Genomic DNA, 10,724 nt, shown 5'->3' on the forward strand with positions numbered 1-10,724 from the left:
CCCAGTCCTGTCTGTCCCCTTTTGTCAGTCCGTCTGCAAACCTCAGTGAACACTAGGCAAGCCTTTTTTGACCCTGACTCCCACACGTCCCGTTTTTCATCCTGACCACGTCTGCTCTCCCGTCCAGTCCCAGCTTCCGACCTCTTTTAGTCCCCGACTAGGTTTTCTCTCCTTTTCTGGCTTACGACTCACTTCCGACCCCGAACACGTGTCTGATTAGCTCTCTATCCCTATTCAAACCCACTCCTATCCGCCCCCTTTTGTCAGTCCATCCGCGGACCTCAGTTGACACTAGGCAAGCTTTTCAACCCTGACTCAGTCCTGTTTTGGCTCCTGTCTGTTTCCCGGCTTCGACCGGTTTCTGATCCTGACCACGTTTGCTCTCCCGTCCAGTCCCGGCTTCCGACCACTTTTAGTCCCCGAATAGGTCTTCTCCCCCTTTTTTGGCTTATGACTCGCTTCTGACCCCGAACACGTTTCTGCTCTCCTGTCCCGGCTACAGACCCGCTTTTTCTGTCCCCGACATCAGCATCGCTCACCACGGAAGATTTACTTCCGCGTTCGGAGCACAATCCGAGTACCAGAATGACTCGCTTCCTGTGTCTGATTGGCTTTCTGTCCCTATTTAAACCCACTCCTATCTGTCCCCTTTTGTCAGTCCGTCTGCAAACTTCGGTTAACGCTAGGCAAGCTTTTTGATCCTGACTCACTCCTGTTTTGGCTCCTGTCTGTTTCCCGGCTTCGACCTGTTTTTTGATCTTGACCACGTCTACTCTCCCGTCCACTCCCGGCTTCCGACCTCTTTTGGTCCCCGACTACGTCTTCTCTTCTTTTCCCGCTTATGACTTGCTTCGACCCCGACCACGTTTTTGCTCTCCTGTCACGACTACTGACCCGCTTTTTCCGAGAGGCACCTAGCTTTGACATATTTCACAGGTGTCAAACAGGCGGCCCGCGGGCCAGATCAGGCCTGCTAAGGGATTGAATCTGGCCTGCGAGACAACAACCAGAGAAGTGCAAGAGAAAAACAAGCTGCAGGTTGAAATATTTCTACTTGATGTTGCCAAAGCCAGGTCCCTCTCACAAAGACACTGTACTTGTATTTCTTTTTCTTTCGCTCTCTCTCTCTCTCTCTCTCTCTCTCCCCCTCTTTTCCACCCCTTTTCTCCCACTCTCTGTCTCTGTCTCTTTCACTCTCTGTGTCTCTCTTTTTCTCTTCCTTTGTTGCTCTTTGTCTCTTTCTCTCTCTGTGTCTTTTAAACTTCTTTTGCTCTAACTTCCTTTTTTCCTTTTCTCTCTTTACTCTTTCTCTCTTCCTACCCTTCGCGCTTTCTTTTCTCTCCTTCTGTCTTTCTATTTCTCTTTGGATTTTTTCTCTCTAACGACTTCTCTTTTTATCTATTTTGTTCCTTACGCTCTCTCCCTCTCTCTTCGTTTTCCTGTCACCCGTTGTCAGTCTGTGTGCAAACCTCAGCTACGCGCTAGGCAAGCCTTCCGAGGCTGACTCTCTCCTTTTCTGATTCCTGTTTGATTCTCGGCTCCGACCCATTTTCTGAAAAAACGGTGACGATGAGAGACCTCGCCTTATTACCATTTTATGAACCCGTTTTCCTGTCACCCCTTGTCAGTCTGTCTTCAAACCTCAGCTACGCTAGGCAAGCCTTCCGAGGCTGACTCTCTCCTGTTCTGATTCCTGTTTGATTCTCGGCTCTCTCCCTCTCTCTCTTTTTCTTTCTTTGTCCCGCCCTCTCTCCTTTTCCCTCCCTCCTTCTCTTATTTATTTATCTCTCCTTTCCTTTCTCTTCAATCTACTCATCCAGCACCCGACAGAATGTTTGTTCTATCGTGTGGCCCCCGAGTTAAAATGACTTTGACACCCCTGACATATTTCAACCCGCAGCTTGTTTTTCTCTTGTGCTTCTCTGAGTGTTGTCTCGCGGGCCGGATTCAATCCCTAAGCGGGCCTGATCGCTCCCGCGGGCCACCTGTTTAACACCTGTGGACTAGAGGATTAAACGAATACAATATTACGACGTGTTTATTCCAGGAAAAAGGATATTTCCGACAACTCTGCCCTTTCCTTGGGGCGGGTTATTATTTACTCCGTGCACATCCTTTTTTAATCAAACACAAATGCTAGCTTATCTGGCCGCCATATTGGAAAGGGAAAGATAGGCGAGACTCCCCTCCGGGACCGTGTATTAATTAGCTTTTTTTTTTGATTTCCGACAGCGCCGTCCAGATGAAGGAAATCCAGATAGGAGAAAAAAAAAAAAAAAAAAAAAAAAACCTTATCGGCTTGAATAATAGTCGGACTCAAACGGTAGGCAATAACGGACGCCGGGGGTCTCGTTGGGTTTTATGTCTTCCTTACGTCCCGTCACGGGATTGCGGGAAATGGTGAATTCGTGCCGTGGCGTCGTCGGGATCTCGACACGGGAATCGTGGGAAGGTGTTTGTTCGTGCTGCCGCATAATCGGCGTGACTATTCTCTTACTTCGATGTCGCTCCCTGTTTTAGAAAAACGGTGACGATGAGAGACCTCGCACGGGGCGGCATATGACCGTTTTATGAACCCGTTTTCTTGTCAGCCGTTTTCAGTCCATCTGCAAACCTCAGCTACGCTAGGCAAGCCTTCCGAGCCTGACTCTCTCCTGTTCTGATTCCTGTTTGATTCTCGGCTCAGACCCATTTTCTAAAAAAAAAAACGGTGACGATGAGAGACCTCGCATGGGGAGGCATATGACCGTTTTATGAACCCGTTTTCCTGTCACCGGTTGTCAGTCCGTCTGCAAACCTCAGTTACGCTAGGCAAGCCTTCCGAGCCTGACTCTCTCTTGTTTTGATTCCTGTTTGATTCTCGGCTCCGACCCATTTTCTGAAAAAAAACGGTGACGATGAGAGCCCTCGCACGGAGCGGCATATGACCGTTTTATGAACCCGTTTTCCTGTCACCCGGTGTCAGTCCGTCTGCAAACCTCAGCTACGCTAGGCAAGCCTTCCGAGCCTGACTCTCTCCTGTTCAGATTCCTTTTTGATTCTCGGCTCCGACCCATTTTCTGAAAAAACGGTGACGATGAGAGACCTCCCATTGCGCGCCTTATTACCATTCTATCAACCTGTCTTCCTGTCACCCGTTGTCAGTCCGTCTGCAAACCTCAGCTACGCTAGGCAACCCTTCCGAGCCTGACTCTCTCCTGTTATGATTCCTGTTTGATTCTCGGCTCCTACCCATTTTCTGAAATAAACGGTGACGATGAGAGACCTCGCCTTATTACCATTTAATGAACCCGTTTTCCTGTCACCCCTTGTCAGTCCGTCTGCAAACCTCAGCTACGCTAGGCAAGCCTTCCGAGCCTGACTCTCTCCTGTTCAGATTCCTTTTTGATTCTCGGCTCCGACCCATTTTCTGAAAAAAACGGTAACGATGAGAGACCTCCCATTGCGCGCCTTATTACCATTCTATCAACCTGTCTTCCTGTCACCCGTTGTCAGTCCGTCTGCAAACCTCAGCTACGCTAGGCAACCCTTCCGAGCCTGACTCTCTCCTGTTATGATTCCTGTTTGATTCTGGGCTCCTACCCATTTTCTGAAAAAAACGGTGACGATGAGAGACCTCGCCTTATTACCATTTTATGAACCCGTTTTCCTGTCACCCCTTGTCAGTCCGTCTGCAAACCTCAGCTACGCTAGGCAAGCCTTTCGAGCCTGACTCTCTCCTGTTCTGATTCCTGTTTGATTCTCGGCTCCCACCCATTTTCTGAAAAAAACGGTGACGATGAGAGACCTCGCATGGGGAGGCATATGACCGTTTTATGAACCCGTTTTCCTGTCACCCGTTGTCAGTCTGTCTTCAAACCTCAGCTACGCTAGGAAAGCCTTCCGAGCCTGACTCTCTCCTGTTCTGATTCCTGTTTGGTTCTCGGCTCCCACCCATTTTCTGAACTTGACTATGTTTTTGCTCCCTGTCCCGGCCACCGATCTGTTTTTTCCCACTCTTGACACTGCCATCGCAAGCCAACGAAAATACCTATGCAACACTCTCTGTCTGTCTCTCTGTCTCGCGCTCCCTCTCTTTCTCTCTCTCTCTATCTCTCTATGTCTCTCTCTCTCTCTCTCTCTCTCTCTCTCTCTCTCTCTCTCTCTCTCCTTTTCTCTGTCTGTCTGTCTGTCTGTCTCTCTCTCTCTCTCTCTCTATCTCTCTCTGTCTGTCTATCCCTCTCTCTCTGTCTCTCTGTCTCTCTCTCTCTCTCTCTCTCTCTCTCTCTCTCTCTCTCTCTCTGTGTCTCTGTCTTTGTCTCTGTCTCTCTCCAACTCTCCCTGTCTCTCTCTCTTTCTCTCTCTCTCTTTCTCTCTCTCTCTTTCTCTCTCTCTCTTTCCTTTTCTCTCTCTCTCTCTCTCTCCTTTTCTCTCTCTGTCTGTCTGTCTGTCTGTCTGTCTCTCTCTGTCTCTCTTTGTCTCTCTTTCTCTCTCTGTGTCAGTATGTGTCTGTGTCTGTCTCTGTCTGTGTCTGTCTGTCTCTCTCTCTTTCTCTCTCTCTCTTTCTCTCTCTCTCTTTCTCTCTCTCTCTTTCCTTTTCTCTCTCTCTCTCTCCTTTTCTCTCTCTGTCTGTCTGTCTGTCTGTCTGTCTGTCTGTCTCTCTCTGTCTCTCTTTGTCTCTCTTTCTCTCTCTGTGTCAGTATGTGTCTGTGTCTGTCTCTGTCTGTGTCTGTCTGTCTCTGTCTATCTGTCTCTCTCTCTCTCTCTCCATCTGTCTCTCTTCCTCTTATATATATATATATATATATATATATACTCCTATCTGTCCCCTTTTGTCAGTCCGTCTGCAAACCTCAGTTCATGCTAGGCAAGCTTTTCTACACTGACTCACTCCTGTTTCGGCCCCTGTCTGTTTCCCGGCTTCGACCCATTTTCTGATCCCGACCACGATTTTTGCTCTCCTGTCCCGGCTACTGACCTGTTTTTTTCCCGCTCGCCACGGAAAGTACAAATATATATATGCGTGTGTGTGTGTTTAAAGGCCTCTCCGGGGCCACCAATCAAACCTGACTTCTATTTTTACGTAAATAGTAAGTACAATTGAGATTCCCCGGCGAGTTGTTTTGATTTTGCGAGCGGTTGTAAAGGGTTTTTGTTTTCTGGGGAAAAACAGCGGCAGGTTTTAAGACGGCGTGAAATGAAGCTTCTTCCGTTTCTGGGCTTAAAAGAAAGGTCACAGCGTGATATTGTGCCCAGCCGCCCCGGCAACCATTTTGTCTCCCGGAACGCTCTCGGAATCGAAAAAAAGACTCGATTTTTGCTTTGATTTCCGTGCCCGATACGAGAGAGGCATTAGATCCGCCGCTTTTCGGATCGATTCCGGTTCGAGTCGACGATACCGAGTAAAAATAATAACGGACCGATCTTATAACCCAAGGAAATTCAAAATGCAAACTCATTTGAACTCGGGGGCCACACGATAGAACAAACATTCTGTCGGGGGCCGGACGAGTAGATTAAAGAGAAAGAAAAAGAGAGATAAAGAAATAAGAGAAAGAGGGAGGGAAAAGGAGAGAGGGCGGGACAAAGAAAGAAAAAGGGAGGGAGAGAGTGAGAAACAAAAAGGATAAAAAGAGAAGTCGTGAGAGAGGGGGAAAGAAAGGGAGAGGAAGAAAGAAATCCAAAGAGAAATAGAAAGACACAAGGAGAGAAAAGAAAGCGCGAAGGGTATGAAGAGAGAAAGAGAAAAGGAAAAAAGGAAGTTAGAGCATACAAAGTTAAAAAGGCAGAGAGCGAAAGAGACAAAGAGCAACAAAGGAAGAGAAAAAGAGAGACACAGAGAGAAAAAAGAAACAGAGACAGAGAGTGTGAGAAAATGGATGGAAAAGAGGGAGAGAGAGAGAGAGAGAGAGAGAGAGAGAGAGAGAGAGAGAGAGAGAGAGAGAGAGAGAGAGAGAGAGAGCGTGAGAAACAAAAGATAAAAAGTTGTGAGAGAGGGGGGAAAGAAAGGGAGAGGAAGAAAGAAATCCAAAGAGAAATAGAAAGACAGAAGGAGAGAAAAGAGAAAAGAAAGCGCGAAGGGTAGGAAGAGAGAACGAGAAAAGAGAGATAAGGAAAAAAGGAAGTTAGAGCAAATGAAGTTAAAAAGACAAAGAGAGAGAAAGAGGCAAAGAGCAACAAAGGAAGAGAAAAAGAGAGTGAAAGAGACAGAGAGTGGGAGAAAAGGAGTGGAAAAGAGTGGGAGGGGGAGAGAGAGAGAGAGAGCGTGAGAAACAAAAGAGATCAAAAGTCGTGAGAGAGGGGGAAAGAAAGGGAGAGGAAGAAAGAAATCCAAAGAGAAAAAGAAAGACAGAAGGAGAGAAAAGAGAAAAGAAAGTGTGAAAGGTATGACGAGAGAAAGAGACAAAGAGCAACAAAGGAAGAGAAAAAGAGAGACACAGAGAGTGAAAGAGACAGAGACAGAGTGGGAGAAAAGGGGTGGAAGAGAGAGAGAGAGAGAGAGAGAGACACAGAGAAATAGAGAGAGAGAAAAGGGGTGGAAGAGAGAGGGAGAGAGAAAGAGAGAGAGAGAGAGAGAGAGAGAGAGAGAGAGAGAGAGAGAGAGAGAGAGAGAGAGAGAGAGAGAGAGAGAGAGAGAGACACAGAGAAATAGAGAGAGAGAGAGAGAGAGAGAGAGAGAAATAGAGAGTTTTACTCTCAATGTTCTAAAATATTTTCAAGTTGGAAACATGACAAGAGCAAGAATGTCCCAGTGCTTCGTCAGCAAGGTTGGGTAGGGTTACTTTAACTGGATTACTTTCAATGACTTTTGGATGACTCCAATACCAAATATGCTAATAAAAGACAAAAGAAACTAAATATGAATCAAATGATGACTCACAACACGTGGTAAGCTTTCTCTCCTGGCTTTGATCTCCAGGTAAACTAACAGCCTGCACAAAATGTAGTAATTTGATTCATATTTACCGTAAATTCCAGACTATAGAGCACACCTGATTATAAGCCACACTCACCGTTTTTTTTAGGTGATCTGCTACTTTTTTTTCTTATATAAGCCGCACCCATGTATAAGCCGCCTGTGCCTGCATTAGAACTTGCGACACAAACTCAAGTTTAACCCAGCCTGGGCTGTAAGCTCCACGATTGTAACTGCATAGATTGTACCCAATACGAGCGTCACAGTTGGCAACATAAATGGAACATGATACCCGTAATTAAGGTATGATGCATACTTGTAAAGTCCGGGTCCCGTTGAAAGTAATCCAAGGAAACAAAGTGTATATTTCCAAAGTTAAGGGTGGGAAAAATATATATCCACTATTGTCCGCTGCGACAACAGACAGGTCTACCGGTAACTCAGCTTTACCCCAATTCCCATCAGCCCGCGTGTGCTCCGCCCCTTCTTTTTCATTCGTATATAAAAACACTACAAAAATATACAGTTGCAAATACATATTATACATGGTTACACATATTTACGAAGAAAGACGGTACAACGAGAGTTTTCAAAGCTTTAATAATAATAATATAACTTTCATCCCAAACCGTGCCTGTGAAAGGTAGCAACACGCTAGTAGGATCACGCTCGCAATGTATCAATCGTGCCTGTCAAAATAAAAGCATCCGTAATTGTGAAATTCACGGTAGATCGTCCTCAACTTCCTCCTCATAACTATCGCCATCAAGGGCGTCTTCCTCATTAACGGAACGTACCTTAACTTCACAGACAATGTATGCTTAGACTTAGAGGTTGCAGTCTTCTTTGGCGCACATATTCTACTGGTCTTAATCTTACCTTTTATACTCTAGCGCCGCTGGTGGCCGTTAGAAAAATGACATAAATTGGCCGCTTCACTGAATAAGCCGCAGGGCTGAACATTTGGGGAAAAAAGTAGCGGCTTATAGTCCGGAATTTACGGTAGTTTGTTTTGTCTTTTATGAGCATATTTGGTATTGGAGTAATCCAAAAGTAATCCAAAGTAATCCAGTTAAAGTAACCCTACCCAACCCTGTTCGTCAGTACTCCCCGTTTCAGTATTTCGTTTCCGTCCCCAGACCCAGCGGCGAGTGACGTTCCATCTCCCGGACGGTTCCCAGGAGAGCTGCAGCGATAGCGGGCTGGGCGACCCGGAACCCACCAGTACCACCAGTGCCACCAGCGCCTCCCAGAACCTCCCACTGGGATTCCCCCACGACGACTATTACGAGCAGACGTCCCCGAACAGTCGCACCGAAGGAGACGGCAACTCCGACCCGGAATCAAGTCAGTCTCTCGTTTCCCTTTCTGCTGTTTGGGTCAATGTCTCATTTGATTGGTCGGAAGAGTTTACCGTAGCATACCTGTCAACCTGTACGTTTTTTTTCCGTACAAAGTACCTTTATTATGCATTTTAAGACGTGCAGACGAGAAAATCCTTACGGAAAAACATAAATTTGTCAACGATGGGTACAGTGTTCCCTCTAAGCAAGTGCGCACTGCTCGCACATTCTCAGCGCACAAGAAAATCTAGCCAGCGCACAAAAATGAAGGCTCAAAATGACTCATTAAGAAGTGACTCAAGTCAAAGTTACAGTGCATGAAGGTCAAAATACACGGGTTCCCCGGCGTTGTGTCCTAAAGGCGGTATTTTGAAGTCGAATCGAAGTGGAACGAAGTTGAGTAAAGTTAGTAGAGTTTGTCAAGAACCGGCTTCTTCGGCTCGGCTCACTAAAAGGAGCCGGCTCTTTTGAGTCCTAAACGGCTCTTCGGGTTGTTTTTGCTTCTTGAATCCCAACATGACCAAATATTATGTACAATTATGCACACAATAACTTAAAGGAAGGGGGGAGTAGAACAAAAAAGAAAAAGAATACCAAAATGAAAAAGTAGTGAAAAGCTGAGAAAAAAAGAAACAAAAGGAGGAGAAAAAAGAAGGAAAGATTTAGAAAAAAAGCCAGAAAAAAAGAAAATAAAGAAATGTAGGAAAAAAGTAAATAGAGAACCAAAAGATAAATGTAACAGCTCAGAAAAAATAAACACGATGAGATTTTTTTTTAACGGGATTTTAAAAAAAGTAGAAAAAAACGGGAAAAAAAAGAAAAAGTGTTGCATTCAAGTGAATCTTGTTGCAACTATTGTACTTCCACTAAATATGTGATTAAGTACAGTTCTGTATCTTACAACCGACTAAATAAGCCCCCAAAAATGTTAATATTATGCGACAAAATATATCAGGAAATAAAAAGAAATGGATATCTTGTGAAAGAAGTTCGCCGCGGTAGCCTCTATCTCGGTATCATTTTTTTCTGTTGCAAACGAACCGAGCGGTTTGATGCTACTGTGCGCATGCGTCTGCCGCCTGGGGATTTCCCATCATGCATCATTCAACATCGGATTTCATGTGGTAGTTGTGTAAAGAAAGGAAGTCCGTCTCTTTTTAGAGAACCGGCTTTTTCGGCTCGACTCATTAAAGAGCCGGCTCTCAAACGGCTCACTTGCTTTGATGCATTCTATGGTGAATTATGATGTTGTATAAAGAAGTTAAAAAAAAGGAAGTATAAAAGGAAAAAAAAGACAGGTTTGTGGTTATTCCTTTAATCAGTATATTGCCAACAATGATTTAATGCAGAAAATGAATTCATAATTGAAGAGGAAAATGTATTATTCTACTTAATTCTATTTTCATGTATTTTTTTCCTTCTACGGTGAACGTCCATGCTACTTCATTTTTGAACTTTTTTTATAATAAACCTCATTCAGGAGGTAGAGCGCTCGTCTTGGGATCAAGGGATCCCAGTTCGAATCCCGGCTCGTCCGTGTTACATGTCGAGGTGTCCTTGGGTAAGACACTGAACCCCTAATACCCCCAATAAGCAGGTTAGCGCCTTACATGGCTGCAAGGCCGCTATTGGGAAATGTGGAGCACATTGTAAAGCGCTTTGGGAAGTCATTGACTTGAAAAGATCATTTCATTTCATTCATGTCGAGCAACTTAGTATCTCACAACAAAATGTTAATTAGCAATATATATGATATAAGGAAACACATGGACAATATAACCAGGGTCAGGTAGGGTTACTTTAACTTGATTACTTTCAATGACTTTTGAATGACTCCAATACCAAATAAACTAATATAAGACAAAAAAAAAATATGAATAAGATGACTCTTCTTTTGTCTTTTATTAGCATATTTGGTATTGGAGTCATCCAAAAGTCATTGAAAGTAATCCAGTTAAAGTAACCCTACCCAAGCCTGGATATAGTACATACAGACAAACAGGAGGACACTACGCCTGCTTCTCATCACCTGCACCTGACTCTAATCAATCTAAAGGAACCAGTAAACACCAATATTTAAGGACCGTGCCCACAGCAAAAGCCGTCAGATGTTTACCTGCTCTTGATGGCACTGGAGTTTTAAAACAAGTTTTTGTGGATATAGTCAGGGTTGGGTAGGGTTACTTTAACTGGATTACTTTCAATGACTTTTTGGATGACTCCAATACCAAATATGCTAATAAAAGACAAAATAAACTAAATATAAATAAATTACTAAATTTTGTGCAGGAATGGGGAGTAACGGAATACACGGAACGGCAAAAATGATGTCGGCAAGCTGTTTGGATTGATTTTCATTTTGTTTCTGTGGCATTTTATGTTTGCTGGAGATCAAAGAGATCAAAGCCAGGAGAGAAATCTTACCACGTGTTGTGAGTCATCATTTGATTCATATTTACTTTATTTTGTCTTTTTTTAGCATATTT

At 44.5% G+C, this 10,724-nt stretch overlaps 1 protein-coding gene across 1 annotated transcript in view; it reads left to right on the forward strand.

The window, feature by feature from the left end:
- pcdh11 (protocadherin 11) overlaps nucleotides 1-10,724 on the forward strand; it is a 341,850-nt gene that overhangs the window by 247,092 nt on the left and 84,034 nt on the right. The window contains exon 6 of the mRNA XM_088343958.1: nucleotides 8,035-8,242. Coding sequence (XP_088200084.1) covers nucleotides 8,035-8,242 — 208 coding nt within the window. The remainder of the gene's footprint in view (nucleotides 1-8,034; nucleotides 8,243-10,724) is intronic.

Source organism: Urocampus carinirostris, chromosome 9, assembly GCF_059441175.1.
Source record: "Urocampus carinirostris isolate Australia breed hairy pipefish chromosome 9, RoL_Ucar_1.0, whole genome shotgun sequence".
Lineage (NCBI taxonomy): Eukaryota > Metazoa > Chordata > Actinopteri > Syngnathiformes > Syngnathidae > Urocampus > Urocampus carinirostris.